At 38.9% G+C, this 19,817-nt stretch overlaps 1 protein-coding gene across 1 annotated transcript in view; it reads right to left on the bottom strand.

Annotated features, from left to right (window-relative positions):
- The window catches only part of LOC106104454 (muscle M-line assembly protein unc-89), a gene marked incomplete at its 3' end in the record, with an annotated part of 50,119 nt that overhangs the window by 21,823 nt on the left and 8,479 nt on the right, over nucleotides 1–19,817 (bottom strand). The window contains exons 2-21 of the mRNA XM_013284511.1: nucleotides 17,520–19,179; nucleotides 17,207–17,436; nucleotides 15,697–17,061; nucleotides 13,702–15,555; nucleotides 13,466–13,609; nucleotides 12,980–13,381; nucleotides 12,503–12,901; nucleotides 11,991–12,386; nucleotides 11,101–11,901; nucleotides 10,752–11,003; nucleotides 8,148–10,651; nucleotides 7,710–7,904; nucleotides 6,153–7,560; nucleotides 5,784–6,071; nucleotides 5,473–5,704; nucleotides 5,115–5,286; nucleotides 4,846–5,032; nucleotides 4,129–4,459; nucleotides 2,554–3,877; nucleotides 1,902–2,031 (exon numbers count right to left, since the gene is read on the bottom strand). Coding sequence (XP_013139965.1) covers nucleotides 1,902–2,031; nucleotides 2,554–3,877; nucleotides 4,129–4,459; nucleotides 4,846–5,032; nucleotides 5,115–5,286; nucleotides 5,473–5,704; nucleotides 5,784–6,071; nucleotides 6,153–7,560; nucleotides 7,710–7,904; nucleotides 8,148–10,651; nucleotides 10,752–11,003; nucleotides 11,101–11,901; nucleotides 11,991–12,386; nucleotides 12,503–12,901; nucleotides 12,980–13,381; nucleotides 13,466–13,609; nucleotides 13,702–15,555; nucleotides 15,697–17,061; nucleotides 17,207–17,436; nucleotides 17,520–19,179 — 14,274 coding nt within the window. The remainder of the gene's footprint in view (nucleotides 1–1,901; nucleotides 2,032–2,553; nucleotides 3,878–4,128; nucleotides 4,460–4,845; nucleotides 5,033–5,114; nucleotides 5,287–5,472; nucleotides 5,705–5,783; nucleotides 6,072–6,152; nucleotides 7,561–7,709; nucleotides 7,905–8,147; nucleotides 10,652–10,751; nucleotides 11,004–11,100; nucleotides 11,902–11,990; nucleotides 12,387–12,502; nucleotides 12,902–12,979; nucleotides 13,382–13,465; nucleotides 13,610–13,701; nucleotides 15,556–15,696; nucleotides 17,062–17,206; nucleotides 17,437–17,519; nucleotides 19,180–19,817) is intronic.

Genomic DNA, 19,817 nt, shown 5'->3' with positions numbered 1-19,817 from the left:
GAAGAATTTGTGACCCTTGTCTCGTAGGGAAAGGTCTAAACCGAAATTTAAAACTACATTTAAATGCGTCTCGAGTAATCTGCGTATAAAAAACTACATACGAGTACTTTGTGAATGTGTCTGTATTAGGAATGGACACGAGGTGTGCTCGTCGCCAAGTGTATAGAATAATGCAAAGTGGTAATTAATTTATAGCATTTATTCAACAGTTTTCACATAAAGGTAACATACAAAATTTGTGTCATAAATATATTAAATATGGATAGGTACTAGAAATATTAAGTGATAAAAAAAAACTGTCACATCTAATAATACATTTAGGTGAAACATACAACACAATTTAATTTCAACAATATCGTGCACTTAAAAAACATAGTTACTGAAAAGTTAAACTATAAATCTCATTCAATTTGGATTTGTACTTGCAGAAAACATTAGGTCATCAAAAACGGCAGTGTTTGTCAAAACATAGAAACTGGCAAGGCAAGAAATGCGTGCGTACTTTATTTAATTGGATAGTCGCAAAGGTGAGCGACTAACAAGTTTATGTTTCTTTGTCATAGGAGAGTTGACAGCGGATAGCGGACTAGGGATTGCTTACGTACAAATTAACGGTTATGTTTCCGTGTCGCGAGAACGATCCAGCCACAGCCCGATGCAAGATCTAACGCTGAATTCGCGCTTACAAGAACAGGTACGGCGCGGCGTGGCATTGACAATTGTATCAGTTGGGGTGGGGGGCTCAGAAGACGGCACGAATCTTACCGCCTCCCATGAGCATTGATTATGTTAAGTGCGACAAAACCTCACCCGCAAATATCTTAAACGGCTACAACAAACAGTCACTCATGCTGGACAACTCTTAATTAAATTTTATTTTAATTTAAAAATGTTATATGATTTATTATGCAAAATTTAATATTGAGTTTGATATGATGAATTAATCGGTTAAATACATGATTGTTTTATAATTAAATGATTATTAATGATGATGTAAAAACACCGAGAATAATGAATGCAACGATTTGAAACTAGAAAAAATATAGTACGAGTAGAACTGAGATCATTTGCAATACATTTAAAATATAGATCTCAATTATACACCAAAAGCATTAAATCCAAATTTGTTTGTTAATTGCGAAATAAATAATTTAAGCACAGGCTTGAATTAATGTAAGAGTATTGGGTGAAAAATACATTTGAAAATCTGCCCTGGAGCGCGGCATATATTTTACGAATAGTATATTTTTTCTTCTTTATTTATTGATTTACCGTAAATGTCGTAAATATCGAAACATTTAGTAGACATCGTAGCGGTAAAAGCAAAACAAAAAACAACTGTATAACATCTGTGTTCGTGTTAATCACATGTTACGTATATACAGAAGGTATAACGGAGGTCGTGTCTCGTCGCTCGTTGTCAACACTCCAGCGGTGGCTTGTCTCCTCGAATAACTAGGACTGTTTACACAAAAAGCTTATATATACAGCATTGTTAGATGCGTGAAATTCGCGCAAATTTGACGGAGTTAAATTTACATTCGAATCCATGATATTGTTAGAGAAATCGCGTACTGTTGTCACTGAGGTTGATACGCGCGTTACGGCAGCTGTGGCACCGCGAGGGCTATTGGAAACGGTCGCTAAGTACGCGGGAGTCTATGTGCCATACAATCACGACTAGGCGCTAAACTAGGAAGCGGGCGGAATCGTTACTGCGGAACCGCTACGATTGTGTGAAGCATTGTAAAGTGATGTTGTATTTCGCTTGTCAACTTAGTAGTCCTATGTGATAGTAGTTTTCACCCGATCTCATTGAGGTATAGAGATGAAACAAAGAAACACTAAATTAATGGATTAAAGTGCGCGACGCGAGCTCGCTGCCTGTATCTATGTCTTACTTTTGACGACTAGTTTTGCCGAAGTCTCAACTTGGCCGGCGGCAGTGGTAGCGCGACACGTGAACGTGCCAGTATCTTCTTCGTAAGTGTTATAGATGACCAGGTAAGCATTGTTGCCCTCGTGAATCATCTGGAAAATAAGAGAAACATTCGTTGAAGTAGATTCATCAAAATGTTTACAAAGAAATACGTGGATAACTAGGTCACTAATTGGCTCTTAGTCATTCCATTCATTATGTAAAGTTCTGCAATTATTAAATCATTTCAGTCTTAGTTTTTATTTTTAAATTTGTCGAAGAGACGAGCGGTTTGTAGAACTCAACTTCGAAGGCAGATCATATACACGGTAACGAAATAACAATCGCGTAACATTAGAAACACTATCCTTAATTGACCACCATCTTAACTGATAACTTCACAACACACTCTAATCGAATTGCAAATATTTTAAGAGATTATCCAATTGATTTTAAAACAACAAAACGCATCATTCCACTATTCAAAGACAACTGTCATCAGTTAATCTATCGTCTTGACATCTATCATACACGACGTACAATCAGCCAGTACTCAAAATTATTAGTTGCCAGTTACTTTAATCTTTCAAAAGGTATCAATAATTTCGCTGCGTTATATTTAAAATAATACTTACTTCAAAATCAGGATTTTCGGGGATGAGAGCACCTTCCCGAAGCCATTGAATAGTTGGTTTATTTTTGCTAGTGATGTTCGTTTTGAATTGCGCTGGTTCTCCTTCATAAACTGTGACGTCACGCAGCGATGTGAGTGTCGGCAGATTATCCGCTTGATCAGGCTGAATCACCTTCAGTTTAGCAGAAACAGTCACTCTTCCAGCGGAATTGTAAGCAACACATCTATAATCGCCTTCATCTTCTGGGAAAGCTTCGGAAATCAGTAAGGTATAGTCGTCGGCTGTTCTAGACATTTGGAAGTATTTCGATGGCTTTATCAATTTGTCACCTTTGTACCATTGCACAGTTGGAATTGGTTTTCCAACTATTTTACATACGAATTCAATAGCTTGTCCTTCAGTTACTACTCTGTCTTTCAGAGGTTCAATTATTTCTGGAGGTGAATTGGCAACTTTAGTCTGCGGCTTAGGTTTTTCTTTGGTAGCAGGTGCAGTTACCAGACACTCAGCGTCGCATCTTGCTTCTCCAGCGCTGTTGATTGCAACGCATTCGTATTTACCGGAGTCTTGAGGGTAGGCTTCAAGAATAAGAAGTGTGTATGTTCCATCTTCTTCTAGGATCTTGTTTTTAATATCTGACTGTACTTTCTTGCCGTTCTTTAGCCAATAAACATCTATTGGCTTAGTTCCAGTAACTTTCGTGTCGAATCGCACCAACTGGCCCGAAGTGACGTTAACATTTTGAGCTGTTAAGGTGAAACTAGGAGGTATGGTTTCACCCCTGGTCTGGCGCCTACGTTCTTCAACTACCAAATTAGCGCTACATTTAGCGGTGCCGCCTCTGTTTTCAGCAACAGCCGCGAACACAGCAGAATCTTCTACAAACACTTGCCGAATAATCAGAATAGACTTTGTACTAAAGGTGTGTATTTGGAAATCAGGAGAATTTTTGATCGGGAAATTTTCTCTGTACCATTTGATTGTAGGTAATGGATCTCCGTCAAATTCAACTTCAAATCTTGCTTGTTCATGCTCGAAGGCACGGCATGGTTGCATCTTCCTAGTAAATACGGGAGGAGTGCAAGGCTTCACTGGCCCTTCAACGACTCGTTCGTGAGTCTGTCCCTTATGTTCAACTTCAGTTGTTTCTGTTGAAACAATTTTACGGGTGATTTCAGTGTCGCCGATGACTTCCTTTTGTATTTGCTTTTGTTTGGCAACGTGCACCTCCTTCCCGTGAACACTAGATTCCGATGGTTCTGGAATTCTTGGCTTAAAGGTTTTCTTTTGAACTTGCTTCTCTACTACTTCTTCAGTTTGCTCTCTGTAATAGAAATAATAAAAAAAATAACAGCGATAATTTTACTGATGATGACGTGGGATGATAGTAAACAATTTAAACTTGTGGAGACGAATGTTATTTGCTAATCCGATGAATAAGCGTCCCCTTGTTTTTATAATCAAATTTGTGTTTCAGATAATAGGATAAACGAGAAAACATATTGGCTTAGCCATTTCACGTCAAAACATATAGGTACGTAGATTCTTTGATATATTAAATTTTAAGCTACTTACAAATTATCTTCATATTTCTGGGCCATTGATCTTGCCACAGAGCTGCTTGTAACCTTTTCCCCAGGAACAGCGTATTGATGAGAGGACTCTCTCATTCTGCTCTCTTTAACGACTTGTTCATTCTCCAGTTCTTGAAGCTTGTTGTAATATTCTTCGCTCTTCTTCTTTTTAACAGTTTGTTGCCATTCAGTTTCCGGTTCCTTAATGATTTTCTGCTTCAATTCAGGTCTATGATCAATAACACCTTGACGTTGCATCGTTTGCCTTTCTTCGAATGTTTTCTCTAATTCAGTACCAGTGCGCTGATATTGTGTCGTTTCGTCGTACCAAGCTGTGCGTACAAAATTACATTAGAATTGATAATTTTGAGTTTATGTTAGTTATATTCTTTATTGTATCACAACATACCTTCAATAATAACTGCTGGTAAGCCGGCAGAAGCAGGTGGTTTAGCAGCGGCATCGCAGGAGTACAGGTTAAGTTGAAGGGCAAAAGGAAGCAAGGGATTATTGTGTGCTTAAGCGGTGTGTGGATGTGTGCGTGAGGTAGTAAAGTGTTAAAGCATATCAAAAGCGTTGCCTTGTTAAGATTTTATTTATCAAACCCTATTTTTGTTCATTTTTGATGAGTAATCATTATGTAAATATTTTTTGGTTATTGAATATAGTATGTCAATATCAATCAATGCGCAACATAACGATGCGTGAAGGTACTTACGTCTTGGCGCATTTTTAAGAACACTTCTATAATCATCGTGTCTCGGGACCACTTTTAGTTCCGTTGTGGCCACAGCTTCGCCGACTGAGCTCCTAGCGATAACCTCTACTTTGCCAGTATCGTATTGTCTAGTTTTAGGAATATCGAAGTGATACATTCCATCATACGTCAGTTTATATCTCGAACCCTGTAATAATAAAGTCATTTGTTACTAGTAACATGAATGTATTATTCAAATAGTAATTATAAAAAATGAGTAGTATTTTTACATTAACAATGGTGTTTCCATTGATCAACCACATGACCCGTGGCTTAGGATGGCCTGTGACGCGGCAGCAGAATCTTGCCCACTCGCCCTCTTCAACAGTCACTGGTTCAGGACGACTTACGAAGACAGGCGCACACCGCTCTTTAGTCTCCTCAACTTTCTGTTCTGGTGCTCTAATAACAAACAAACAATAGGTCTCATTACCATAACCGTTCAGCTCAAGCGCACAAATTAGTGAATTTAAAATGATGCAAAGTCAAATGAGGTCTAAACTCTAAATTAGGTTATAATGCGAAAGAAACAACAACCAGTCTATAAATCGGCCTTTAAAATCCTAGTTATGTTATTAAAATACTTACATCTGCCATGATGCTTCCATTTCCCGAATCTTTTCAATACTCTTCATGTGTTTGGGCAATTGTGAGTCGTAGACAATGCCAGGTTTGCCAGCCGTTTTAATAACAGCCCTAGTTTCGTCCATACCATACAAATTAGTGGCACGGCAAAGATATTCTCCACTGTCCTCGGGGTATACCCAACCGAAGTTCATTGCAACGTAACCAAAATCGTAGATGGGAGTAAAGCGATTTTCTAAAATAAAAAAAAAAAAAAGTTACTTCAGTGTATTATAAAGAGATCACTTTTTTAATCTTATACAAAAATAGCTTACTATGCAGTAGCGGTTTCCCGTTGAAGAACCATTCAACTTTCATATTAGGATCTCCTACTGGTGCTAGTTGACATTCAAATTTAGTTGTTTCCATTTCCACCAACGTAGTTTGACTTTGAATTTGAGTGACAAAACGCGGTGGTTGTTTCTTATCGGCATCGTAAAGATCATCCTCCGTCAAAAACACTTCAGACGTGTATTTTTTAATTGTTGCTTCCATCTGAGTTAGAGCTTCGGACTTCTTCATACCCCTAGGTACTTGATTCTGCAGGATGATGTCAGGTAAGCCTGTTTAGAGAATAATGAAGCAATTAATGACAATTTATAATAAATTAATTAAATCATAATTGAATTATTTAGGATACAAACTTTTGCATGATACAGTTCCTTTCGTTGTATCTTCGCCGAAGTCGTTGACCGCACGGCAAACGTACTCGCCGGAGTCCTCAGCGTACACATACAAAATGTCAAGCGATACGAAGCCCATGTCATAGACAGTGCGGAATCTATGTCCAGATGGCAACAGTTTTCCATTCCTATACCACTCGATACGTAACTTAGGATCTTCCTTCGGTTCCACACGGCATTCAAAGCGGATAGACTCAGATTCCTCAACAGTATGAGATTGTATTTGAGTTATGAATCTTGGTGGTGAGTTGATAACGGGTTCTTCTTTAGGCACGTCACTAATACGACCTCTTTCCAATTCCTTTATCTTTTCGCCGCTCATACCTTGTGGCAATTGAGATTCTAGTACAATGTCTCGTTTTGTACTGCATGTTATCTTAGCAGTAGTTGTTGCTGATCCCCATTTGTTGGTAGCTCTGCAAGTATACTCGCCTGCGTCACGAGTATAAATGTAATCGATATCAAGAGCAATGAAACCAAAGTCGTTTAGCATATGTACTCTAGAGCCAGTCGCAAATGGTTTACCATTGTAGAACCAATCAATCCTCATTGTCGGGTCACCCACTGGTTCGACTCGGCAATCGAAGTGTATTGGCCCGCCTTCAGGAACATCGAGGTTGTCTTTAATTTCAACTGTAAACCTTGGCGGGTTTGGTTTTTCATCCTCAACAGTGATTTCTTCGCGTTTGTATAATGTTTCTTCCAATTTTTGAATGCTCTCCGTTCCCGATTTAAAGTGGGATGGGAGTTGTGGTTCAAGTATAATGCCCTGTCTACCTTTCACTTGAAGTTTGCAGGATACGGTGGCTTCTCCGTGTTTGTTGGTAGCTTTGCAGGTGTAGAGTCCAGCGTCACGTTGATAAACTCCACCAATTTCTAATATGACGAATCCAAAATCGTTAATAGTTTTAACTCTTGAGCCTGTTAAGAGGGCTTTTCCATTATGGAACCATTCTACTCTCATGCTGGAGTCGTTGACAGGAATTAAGCGGCATTCAAAGTGAGCGGAAGAATTCTCCGACAAAATAAGATCAGACGGTGTAGTAATAAATTCGGGTGGATTACCGCTCTCCGCTTCCGGTGTTAAAGAGTCAACAGTGCCAGTATATCCTTCTAGAGCAGCAATCTTGTCAATGGTTCCTTCCATTCCTTTCGGTAGTTGTGACTCGAGAATAATGTTTCTCTTTCCTTGAACTTTCATAGTAGCTGTGGTAACAGCCTCGCCGTAATTGTTGACCGCCCTGCATAAGTATTCACCAGAATCCTCGGGATAAGTAGGAGATATCTCAAGAATGACGAAACCAAAGTCACAGAATGTTCTAAACCTTGAGCCGGCTTTTAGAGATTTACCATTCCAAAACCATTCCACCTAAAATATAAATAAAATGGCTGAGTATACAAATTATATTTAAACATTGTTAAAACAACGTAATCATATGGGTCAACATAACCGACAAAAATAATAATAACAGAAGACTAATTTAACAAATAAAACCCAAAGGATTAATATTTAATTACCTTCAAATTGGGATCATCGGTTGGTGTAAGACGTGCTTCGAAATGAGCGTTTTCTCCCTCTCTGAGGTTTTCAATATTGGACAGTGGTACTGTAAAGACAGGCGCCTTGCCTCTTTCTTCGTCAACCGTAGTTTCTTTCTTACGTATCATTGAATCCTCCAATGTTTGCAGTTTTTCTAATCCTCCTTCCATGCCCTAGAAAAAAATTAAATAAAAATGAGGACACATTACTATTATATTCAGAATGTTTTAAGACAAGCCAGTGCATGCACTTCATTTTTAAAATAACGGCTTACAAGATCTCTTTATACTAACGAAGAACACAATGAAGTTTTTTTAAAAGTAATATTGATTGATAGAATTTAAAGTTTTTATGGCAATGTTAGTTTTTGGCACCACATTTATTTATATACTCGTATAATACAATAGTACACTTACCCGCGGTAGTTGCGAGTCCAAGATCAAATTCTCCTTTGATGTACATTTCAGTGTCGCTTTCGTAGAATCTCGTCCCAGCTTATTGGTGGCAATACATTCATATTCTCCGGAATTTTCTTCGTAGCAGTACAAAATGTCTAAGATCACAATTCCGAAGTCGTGGAAAGTTCTGTACCTATGGCCGTGTGGTAACTTCTTGCCATTGTAGTACCATTCGACTTTCAGGTCAGGATCGTCGACAGGAATTAATCTCGCCTCGAAGTGAGCGCTTTGGCCTTCAACCAATTTAGTTACGTCTTCTATTTGTGTGATAAACTTGGGTGGCTCCGCAGACGCTGGTGCTGGTGCTTGTTGTTGTGCTCCTTGGAGACTTTCTAGCTCTCTAATCTTAGCCAGTGAATCAGGCTGCAAGCTATCGAGGTAAACTCCTCCTTTGCCGTAGCAAGTGATTGTAGCTTTAGTAAAGTCTTCACCGTATTTGTTGTATGCTCGACAAACGTATTCACCTGTATCATGATTTTGGGTATATGCTATATCCATAACCACAAATCCGAAATCTGAAACTGTTTTTATTCTGGTTGAATGGCGCAAAGGCTGACCGTTGTGGTACCACTCTATCTTCATGTCAGGGTCATCAACCGGTACAACGGTGCATTCGAAATGAGCCGATTGGCCATCTTTAAGACCATCAATGCTCTGTATATGTGTTGTAAAGCGGGGCTTTTGACCTTTACTTTTATCAATACAAACCAACCTGCAACTAATTTCAGCTTGACCCCATTTGTTGGTTGCGCGACAAGAATATGTTCCGGAATCCGATTCTTTTGTTCCGAGAATTTCTAGAACCACCATGCCAAATGCATAAACAGTGCGGATTCGATGACTCGCTTCAATAGATTTTCCATTATAGAACCATTCAATGACCATACTTTGATCTCCTGTTGGTATGAGAGATGCTTCATAATGCGCAATTTGACCTTCACTAATATCCATTATGTCTTGGAAGACTGTTGTAAATTCAGGGGGTCTTCCAGTATCGTCATCTGGCTTGGCACTTGGCTCTTTGCGGAGAGAATCTTCTAGATTTTGAATCTTCTCCAATCCCTCAGCGCCTTTAGGATGCTGAGTTTTCCATATGAGATTTTCCTTGCTTGTGCAATACACAGTAGAAGAAGTGAATGCCTCACCCTTTTTGTTGTAAGCTTTACAAGTGTATATACCACTGTCCCTTTCATAAACGTCAATTAAGTCTAATGTGACAAATCCAAAGTCATTAGTAAGTTTGAATCTTGAACCCTGCTCTAGGACTTTACCGTTGAAATACCACTCCAATTTTAAGTTAGGATCGTTTTTAGGTTCAACTTGCCCTTCGAAATGTAAGGCTTGGCCTTCTACTAAATTGTTTTCAGGAGCTATAGGAACTATCCATTCTGGAGCAGGATATTCAGTATCAGGCAACGAAGATCTTCTACCTTTAGCAAGCCTGGCTTCTTCAGCTTGCTCAACCGCTTCCAGACCTGCTTTGCCTTGAGGATGTTGAGTATCGAAGTAAATGTGTTTATCACCAGTACATCTTAAGGAACCTGAAGTAGTCGCTGATCCTTTAGAATTTGTGGCTTTGCACGTATAAATTCCAGAATCTTCTTCGTAAGTGTGTGTTATGTCTAAAGCCACGTAGCTAAAATCATGAGTGCTCTTATATCTCGTTCCAGATGGAAGGGGATTGTTGTTAAAGAACCATTCTATTTTAAGAGTAGGGTCTCTCGAAGGTTCTACATTGCATTCGAAATGAATGTTATCGCCCTCCTTACAGATGATGTTATTCAAATGTGATATAAATACCGGAGTTTCATACACAGGTTCTGGTGAATCCGGCTTACCAGGTTTAGGTTGTTCCAATGCTCCGATTCTATCCAATGATTCTGGATGAAGTGACTCGCCAAGCAACCAATGCCTGTCTTCGATTTTAAGAGATGCTGTTGATACTGCTTCACCCATGAGATTAGTGGCTTTACAAGTGTAAATACCAGAATCGTCAATCCTCAAAGAATTGATCGAAAGAGTAACCAATCCAAAGTCAAATGTGCTCTTTAGTCTAGATCCAGTGGTTAAAGAAACACCATTCTTAAACCATTCAATTCTCAATTTCGGATCAGTTCTTGGTTCTACTTGAGCTTCTAAATGAACATGTTGTCCTTCGACCAGTTTGTCATAACTTTGCAAATGAGTAGTGAATATAGGCGCCTGTTGAACGCCTGTATCAATAAACATTTCAGGCACTTTATTCATAGCTGCTTCCTTAAGTTGTATCTTTTCCCAAGCTTCGGGTCTCATAGCCTGATCAACTATTGTAGATTTTGTCTTCACCTTGAGTGACGTTGAAGACACTGTACTACCAGCTCTATTAATTGCTTTGCACATGTATAAGCCTGCATCTTCAGCAACCACCGAATTAATATCTAATGTAACGAAGCCGAAGTCGTGTGTAGTGCGGAATCTTGAACCTAAAAAAAATATCGAAATTTAAACGTGTATTTAATTTATTAGTAGATCCACGAAAGATTTGATTTGATATAACATAATTAAAACTTAATTACTGCTTACCCATCTTAAGTTCCACTCCATTAATGTACCATTCAAATCGCATGCTTGGATCACCTACAGGTACAACACGGGCCTCATAGTGAGCATGTTGGCCTTCCCAAAGTTCTGAAGGACCAGTAAGTACTTGTGTAAATATAGGTTTTTCAAATTCGCGTTCCGGTTCTTCAGGCTTCTTAGCTTGGGGTTCTTCCAACCTCTGTATTTTCTTCATTCCTTCGGGGTGCTGCGTTTCCATTTGAATGGCTGCTTTAGCTGTTATTTACGAAATAAAAATGATTAAACCAAATAAAGTAACAATATTATACGTAAAAAAAGAAAGTTAAGTATTAAATTATAAATTTGTACTCACTTTTGATCCTCATAGCAGCAGTTGTAACTGCTTCTCCAAGTAAGTTGGATGCTCGGCACATGTAGACACCTTCGTCTTCATCACGCACGTGAGTTATGGTCATAGAAACATAACCAAAATCATGAGTCTTTGTAATTCTTGAGCTATCCTCAATAAGCTTTTCATTACGGAACCATTCAACTTTGAGTGTTGGATCACCAACAGGAATAAGTCTGCAGTCGAAGTGGGCGGTTTGTCCCTCTTGTATGTTGTCGATGTTCTGAAGTGGTTGTGTAAACACAGGTCGCTGCCGAGTTACCGGTTCAGGTATTTCAGGACGTCTGAATGGTTCTGCAGACTCCAATTCCTTAATCTTTTCTAATCCTTCAGGGCGTTGAGATTCCGATATGATACTACCTTTTGCGGTTACAGTCATAGATATCGCGGATGTACACTGACCCAAAGCATTAATAGCTTTGACAGAGTACTCTCCGGCGTCTTCTGGTACGCAGTGTTGAATATCCAGTGACACATAACCAAAATCAAAAGTGATATGGAATCTAGAAGCAGATTGCAGGGCTTTCCCATTATGATAAAATTCAATTCGTAGATTGGGATCGTGGACTGGCTCAACTTGACATTCGAAATGAGCAGTTTGTCCTTCATAAACATGAGTTGTTCCTCGTAACTCTGTGACAAACCGAGGTGGAGAAATTTTAGGCTCTTCTACTTCAATTCTGGCAGGATGCCCTTGAGCTTCGAGCTGCCTTATTTTCTCCAAGCCGTTAGGATGTTGAGTGTCCAAAATGATGTTTCTGTGTCCTAAAATGAAAAAAAAAAACAAATATATACAAAGCGCACGAGGATGAAATATTAACACCTTTCCTGTTCATTAAAAAAAAATATCTTACCTGCTACCTTCAACGTGCAGGTATTAACTGCTTCTCCAAGTTTATTTGTTGCTTTACACATATATGTTCCAGAATCTTCGCTATATGTGTATAATATATCCAAAGCAACATAACCAAAGTCATGTGTTGTTCTAAATCTATGACCTGTTTTAATCTTTTGTCCATTGAGGAACCATTCAATTTTGAGATCAGGGTCATTGATAGGTTCCACTCTGCATTCGAAATGAGCCCGTTCACCTTCTTTAAGATTCTCGAGGCTTGTCAAAGCTGTTAAGAATACAGGTCTTTGACCAGGCTGTTCTTCTTCTACAGGTTTTGGTCTTTCATATTTTTCCAGTTCTTGAATCTTTTTAAGTCTTTGTTCATCCATAGTATCCAAATACAACGACTTCTTAGCTAAAATTAAATAGTAAATTTTATAGATGTCAATAAATCGTGAAATAAGGTAAACTTCAAAATGTTTAATTAGAGCACGATTTCCAAATGTTTATTTTTTGGATCTCACTACTTACCATTTACTCTTACAGAGCTTGTTGTAACTGCTTCACCCACGGCATTGGTAGCCTTACACATGTATGTGCCAGTGTCTTCAGCATAAGCATACAAAATATCCAAAGCCACATATCCAAAGTCATACGTTGTTTTAAATCTATGTCCTTGTTGAATTGGTTTTCCATTACAGAACCATTCAACTCTCATTGTTGGATCATTAACTGGTGTTAGAGTAGCTTCTAAATGTACTGGCTGACCTTCTGGCACTTCAGCATTTTTAATTGGTTTACCAAACTGGGGCTTCTCTGCGATGAAACTTTCATCGTGGGTGACACGCTTATATCTGCTCTCATCTTCTAAATACTGAATCTTTTCAAGCGCACTTTCATGTTGCGTGTCTCTTATAATTGATTCTTTAGCTATAAAAAAAAACGTAAGTTATTTGTTTTATCTTATAGAGAACGACGAAGTAATAGAAATAATTTAATGTTACTTACATTGTACGTGTAATTTAATTGATGATGTTGCTTGTCCTAAATTGTTAATTACTTTACAGGTGTATTCTCCAGAGTCTTCTCCATACACTGTGAGGATATCAAGAGCCGCAAATCCGAAATCATTAGCGGTTCGGTAGCGATGACCGCTTTGTAAGACCTTCCCATTGAAATACCATTCGACTCGCATGTTAGGATCTGGGTAAGGTTCAATACGGCATTCATAGTGAGCACTTTGACCTTCGATCAGTTTTGTTGGTCCATTCAAATGAGTAACGAATCGAGGCGCTTGATTCACTGCAACTTCCACATCCTCCCTGCGTTGGTAACGGGAAGAATCTTCCAATTGTTGAATTTTCTCCAAAGCAGTCTCGTGTTGCGTTTCTAGTTGAAGCGATGCTTTAGCTAGAAATGAACATTTACATCATTGTAAAACATTATCTACTAAACTTTTTAAGAGTATGAATTTGTCATGATTTATTCACTTACATTGTACAAAGAGCGTAGATGAGGTCACAGCTTCACCTAAGTCATTAATAGCTCTACAAGTATATGTACCAGAATCTTCTGGGTTCACATACTTCATGTTCAGCGCTACATATCCAAAATCGTGCATTGTCGTAATGCGATTAGCTGAAAAGTATAATTTTTATTAATGAAAATGTTAAATGTTATTTTTACGTTTGTATGAAATCATATTTAAAAGAAACTTTATTCACACTTACAGGCTGTTATAGGTACACCATTCCTCAACCATTCAACACGTAGTTTAGGATCACCCACAGGAATAAGGCGAGCTTCAAAGTGTACGGCCTGGTTTTCTGCAACCTTGATATCTCTCATAGGTGTAGTAAAAACGGGTGCTTGAGTTGTAAATTCTTCTTGAACAGTAGACTTTTGATGTCTAGATGATTCTAATTGATTTAATCTAGGAAGAGCACCTTCATGCTGTGACTCTAAATAAATCGATTTCTTGGAATGCACTATTGCGGTGCCAGATGTGACGGCCTCGCCCAAAGCATTAATCGCTCGACATTTATATGTTCCCGAGTCTTCTGGTAAGCAAGACATAATATCAAGTGCTACAAAACCGAAGTTATTTGTCTCTGTAAATCTTGAACCACTCTTCAGAGGTTTGTTATTATGATACCACTCAACCTTCATTGTTGAATCAGAAACAGGAATAAGACGACATTCAAAATGAGCACGTTGTCCTTCCTTTATTTCAACATTCTTAAGAGATGTTGTAAATATCGGCGCCTGAGTGGTAACTTCATCAACGAAATCAGTTCTTGAATATTTCGAGCGATCTTCCAGAACTTGTATCTGTTCCAGACCAGACTCATTTTGAGTAGCTCGGATAATATCAGCAGTACTACGGCAAGTCAATTTGCAACTAACTTCATCGCTTCCTACAAGATTTACTGCCCTGCATGTATAAACACCTGAATCTTCAGCAATCAAGTCGATGATATCAAGTGCCACGTATCCAAAATCATGTATAGGTCTAAATCTGTGACCAATGGTTACTGGTTGGCCATTCTTAAACCATTCAACCTTCAAATTAGGATCTGTTACTGGTTCAAGTTTGCATTCAAAGTGGACGTGATGTCCTTCTTTGACGTTTTCAATGGACTTTGGTTTTGTAACAAAACGAGGTTTGATATTATAGGTCTCATCGATCACTTCTGATTTTTTATAACGAGAAGTATCTTCCAGGTATTGAATTTTTTCTAACCCAGAGGGATGTTGAGAATCAAATATTAAATCTTTCTTAGCTAGTACACGCAAAGCACAAGAAGTAACTGCTTCGCCTAGTTGATTTGTCGCTTGACAAGTGTACACACCTGAATCTTCGGGGTACACGCTTAAGAGATCAAGAGCTACGTAGTCAAACTCATAGGCTGGCCTAAACCTATGTCCTGTTTTAATTGGCCTACCATTACAGAACCACTCTACTCTCATAGTTGGGTCACCTACAGGTTGCAACCTGCATTCTAAATGAACATTAGTACCTTCAATGATTTCAATATTATGTAACGCTCGGGAAAAGTGTGGAGCTTGCATTACAGTTATATCTTCTTGTGTTTGTTTAGTTCTACGTGATGAATCCTCCAGTTGTTGAATTTGCTCAATTGCTTGTTCATTTTGTGTATCTGTAAGTACGTCTGATCTCTCTATTACACGCACCATCGCGGAAGTGTGAGCAGAGCCCAAGTGATTTACTGCTCTGACTGTGTATTCTCCGGAATCGGCTGATGTAGCGTGAATAATATCCAAAGCTACGAAACCGAAATCGTAATATGTCCTAAAGCGAGATCCAACAGTTACAGCTCTACCATTGTGGAACCATTCAACTCTCATAGTTGGATCGCCCATGGGTTCTAAACGGCATTCCAAGTGAATATTTTTACCTTCAGATATCGGATGTGGATCCGACAATGGTTGAATAAAGACTGGTTTCGATTTAGAAATTTCCTCAATATGATACGTTGGCTCCACGAATTTTGATTCTTCCATCTGTCTAGTCTTTTCATACAATCCGCGATGAATACTTGATGTATCGATGCTCGATCGGGCTAAAAGTACAGATAAATTAATTAAAAATTCAAGGGACAAAGACAAACAAGATGTAACAACAAATGTATTCATATATTTATAAATGTAAAATAAAAAAGGATTTATTAAATGTATATTAAATGTTTAAATGAAATACTCACTTTCGACAGTCATCGATGCACTCAATTGTGCTTCACCGGTAGCATTACGGGCTACAACAGTATAAACTCCAGAATCTTCGGACCTAACTCCTGCAATGTCTAAAGCAACATATCCAAAATCATGGTAAGTTTGAATTCTATTAGCAGATTTTATTAATTTTCCATTAAAATACCATTCCACGGTCATGGTCAAATCGCTCTGAGGTTCTACTCTCGCTTCAAAGTGAGCACTCTGGCCTTCCACTATCTTATTTGTACCTTTTAGTGGGCCTAAAAATCGAGGCTTCTGTTTAATTTGTGTTTCTTCTTCTGTGCGTCTTGAGTATTTGCTGGAATCTTCCAAGTACTGAATTTTTTCTAAACCTCCAGGATGTTGAGATTCTGCTATTATATCTTTCTTTGTTATTATGGTCAGATTAGCATTTGTAGTCGCTTGCCCAAGTGCATTATACGCTCTACATGTATAGTGACCAGCGTCATGTATAGTCACTGATTTAATAGTTAACGCAACATATCCGAAGTTGAAGAAAGTAGTGATTCTTGAACTTGCTTCAACGGGGCGTCCATCTTTTAACCATTCTACTTTTAATGTAGAATCACCCACAGGTTCTAAACGAGCTTCAAAATGTGCAAATCCTCCTTCTTTCACGTTTATTTGATCTTTTATTGGAGTCTTGAACTCTGGTCTTTGGGTGCTTTCTGGTACTTCCTGATAATATTTCTGATGTTGTTGTTGTTGATACGCTTCCAACTGTTCAGTCTTTTCGATATACCTTCTTTGCTCCGGAATGCCGAGATCTGCAGTAACGGTACTTCTTGCTGCTACTCTGATTGTTGCTGTACTGATGGCTTCGCCAAGTTTATTCACAGCCCTCACTGTATACGAACCTGCATCTTCAGCCCGTAGGTGCATGATGTTAAGGGAGACGTAACCGAAGTTGAAGATTGACGTGATTCGCGAGCTGGCTGTGATTGGTTTGCCATCTTTGTACCATTCAACTCTCATAGTAGGATCACTCACTGGAGTAAGTTGTGCTTCAAAGTGAGCGTTTCTTCCCTCTTGAAGCTCACCAAGATCTTGCAAGGGCCTAATAAACTGCGGCCTTTGTGAAATCTGTTCTTCAATAGATTCTTGGTGCTGGTATTTTGAGTAATCTTCCAATTGTTGTATGTATTGTAAACTTTCTGGATGTTGACTTGTTCTTTCAATGGTGGCCCTTGGCGTAACGTGAAGCATTGCTTTAGTTTCAGCTACACCAGTGGCACTGATTGCTCGGCATGTATATTCTCCACTATCTTGAATGTTAAGACTGAGCATATCCAAAGATATATATCCAAATCGAAATACTGACGTAAACCTAGAACCTGAAAATTAAGTATAAATGTTATGGGATAGAAATGATAAAAGGTAAGTACTGAATATACTACATTATTTTATTTTATTGTATTATGTTGATTGCCAAAGGTTGTTGAATCTTGGAGATTGAATCATGTTTTTATGAATACTTACTAGCTTCTATACTTTGTCCGTTCCTTAACCATTCAATCTTCATGGAAGGATCGCCCACAGGTTCAATTCTGGTTTCGAAATGAATTTTTCCGCCTTCCATCTGCGTTACACTCTTAAGAGGTATTATAAACTGAGGTGGCGGATAAACTCTGTCTTCCTCGCCTGGAGGAATGTATGGGCGTGCCCTTTCCACGTGCCTCAAATATATTATTTCGGGTCCAGGAGCAGGTCTGAAACGTTTTGTTATTTTTAAATCATTTTATTTCTAATATTAATTCTACGATAACAAAAAAAGTAGATATATTTTACTCACTCTGGGTCAATAATTTTTGTCGGTCGCGGTAAGTGCAAGCGTTTTTGCTCTGGCGGAGGCTCTTTCGGTACTTCAACGTAGAGCCTAGCCCGAGTAGCGGTGGAGCCTGCGACGTTCTGGGCTGTACACTGATACCATGCCGCATCCGACGCCTTAGCTCGTGGAATGTCCAGTGTCGAGGCCCCACCGTCGGTATTAATTCGTAACTCTGCATTGGGTATAATCGCTACGCCATCCTTCTGCCAAGTGATTCGTGGTGTAGGTGTGCTGACAGCTCGCGCTTTAAGTATGACTGGCTCGCCCTCGCGAACATTCAATGTGGTGAATCTTTCCACAAATTTGGGCGCCACTACTTGTTCTTTTTCAATTACATTAAGCCTGCATTGAAAAGATGTTTCGCCGGATTTGTTCCGCGCCACACATGTAACTACACCACTATCACTAAGATCGACATTTGTAATCATAAGAGCGTGATTTCCAGATTCATTCACTAATATCTTATGATTATAATCGTCTCGTATTTGTCTATCGTTAATGAACCACGTGACTTCTGGGTAAGGTCTGCCTGTGACGCGGCAATCGAATCGCGTCATCTTACCTTCTGTAACATCACGGTCTTGGCAGACTCTTACAAATTGCGGAGCAAGAGCTTTTTCGGTAATTTCCATACTTTCTTCTGTCGCAGTTTTTTGACTATCAATAATATACTGTGCTTTTTGATCATGTGCATATGTTTCTGTGGGAGATTCGACCGCAAGGTACGCTGACGTGACAATGCATCCGTTAGGGTTTTCAGCAAGTAAAGTGTAGTGTCCTGCATCAGACTTTTGAATATTCCTCACCCTAAGTGTTGTGTGAGTATTAGTCGTAATTATTTCATGTTTGTTCGAATTAGTTATTCTCTGACCATTTCTAAACCAAGTCACTCTCGGCCGTGGATTGCCGGATAGTTGTACTTGGAACTGAGCATCAGTTCCTACTTGGAGTTTTGAATTCCTTGGTTTTTGACCTATTTTTGGTGGTGACACTCCGCCTAGGGATTTGTCGATTTCTGTATTAATATGAATATCACTCTCTCCAACATATCGCCGCGTGATCGATTCTCTGAATGACACTTCTCTTAACAATCTATACTCAAATGTATCAACTTTGAAATCTTGGATAGCGGAGAAGTCCGTTCCATTTGTGTAAGCTACTTTTTGAGTCTGATGGGATTGTCCTGAAGAGTACCCTTGTGTGCCATAAGACTTGTGCTCGACACTCTCGCTGACATGGCGATAACTTTGTTGCTGCGAAGCTTGATGCGCTGGGACTGGAACGCCCTCTGGTTGGATGTATACAGAGCAGATTGCTTCGCCATATTGATTCCGGGCAGTACAAGTGTACTCGCCTTCATCTCCGGGACCAATTTGTTTGATAAGCAACGAGACATCTCCTGTCTGTTCGTTATAATTCATACTATACTTATTGCATTCCACTAGCGGTGCCTTCTTTCTGGTCCAAGATACTACAGGTGTAGGATTACCTCGTAGTTTGCCTTCGAACTTTGCATTGCCACCTTGAGCGAATCTGGCATTTTTAAATATTTGTTCAAAAATCGGCGGAGATGGCTCTCCGGGTCTGCCTCCAGTTATGGGGATGCGATCTCCGGCGCTCTCCACTGAAACAAGGAGAAAAAAACTTATGTAGCGTAGTTCAAAAAATATTTTCAACGCTTAAAATGTTTAATATTTACTGAAATTTGAAGTTTATTTTTACAATAACTCCGCTAAAATGTTGGTAAATAAAATATTGGAATGTGTGTGGAAAGCATGCGCATGTAAATAGTTTGGCGAGGCGGCACTCCTGCTATACTGCGATCCGGATTGGGGAGCGTGTGAGTCATTACAGAACAGTGACGAGACGGGCGAGCTCTTTCGCGCAGCTATTTTAGTGAACACACTCGGATCTTGTTACAATCGCCATTTTAGTGAATCATTTATATTTTTATTTCCAATATCTTACAATAATATTGACATTGTTATCGCTGATAAATCAATGAAACCAATCATAAGGTCTCACCATTTCTTAAATTATCAAGCATGTATTCGATATTCTAGTATAGAAATGTATCTACATTTCTTCCCTTATGTACTTACATACATAAAGTTTTTTACCTTTACCTACTACAAAAAATTAACTTAATAATAATATAAGAATAGACACAAAAGTTCTACAGTTTTATTCTAAAAAAAAAGTACAGTCGAATTGAGTACATAGTTTTTTTGGGAAGTCGGTCAAAAAAACAAGAGTAAAAGA

The sequence above is a fragment of the Papilio polytes genome, unplaced genomic scaffold, assembly GCF_000836215.1.
Source record: "Papilio polytes unplaced genomic scaffold, Ppol_1.0 DF823621.1, whole genome shotgun sequence".
Classification (NCBI taxonomy): Eukaryota; Metazoa; Arthropoda; class Insecta; order Lepidoptera; family Papilionidae; genus Papilio; species Papilio polytes.
The sequence above is the reverse complement of the archived record's forward strand: the minus strand, read 5'-3'. Positions and strand labels throughout refer to the sequence as shown.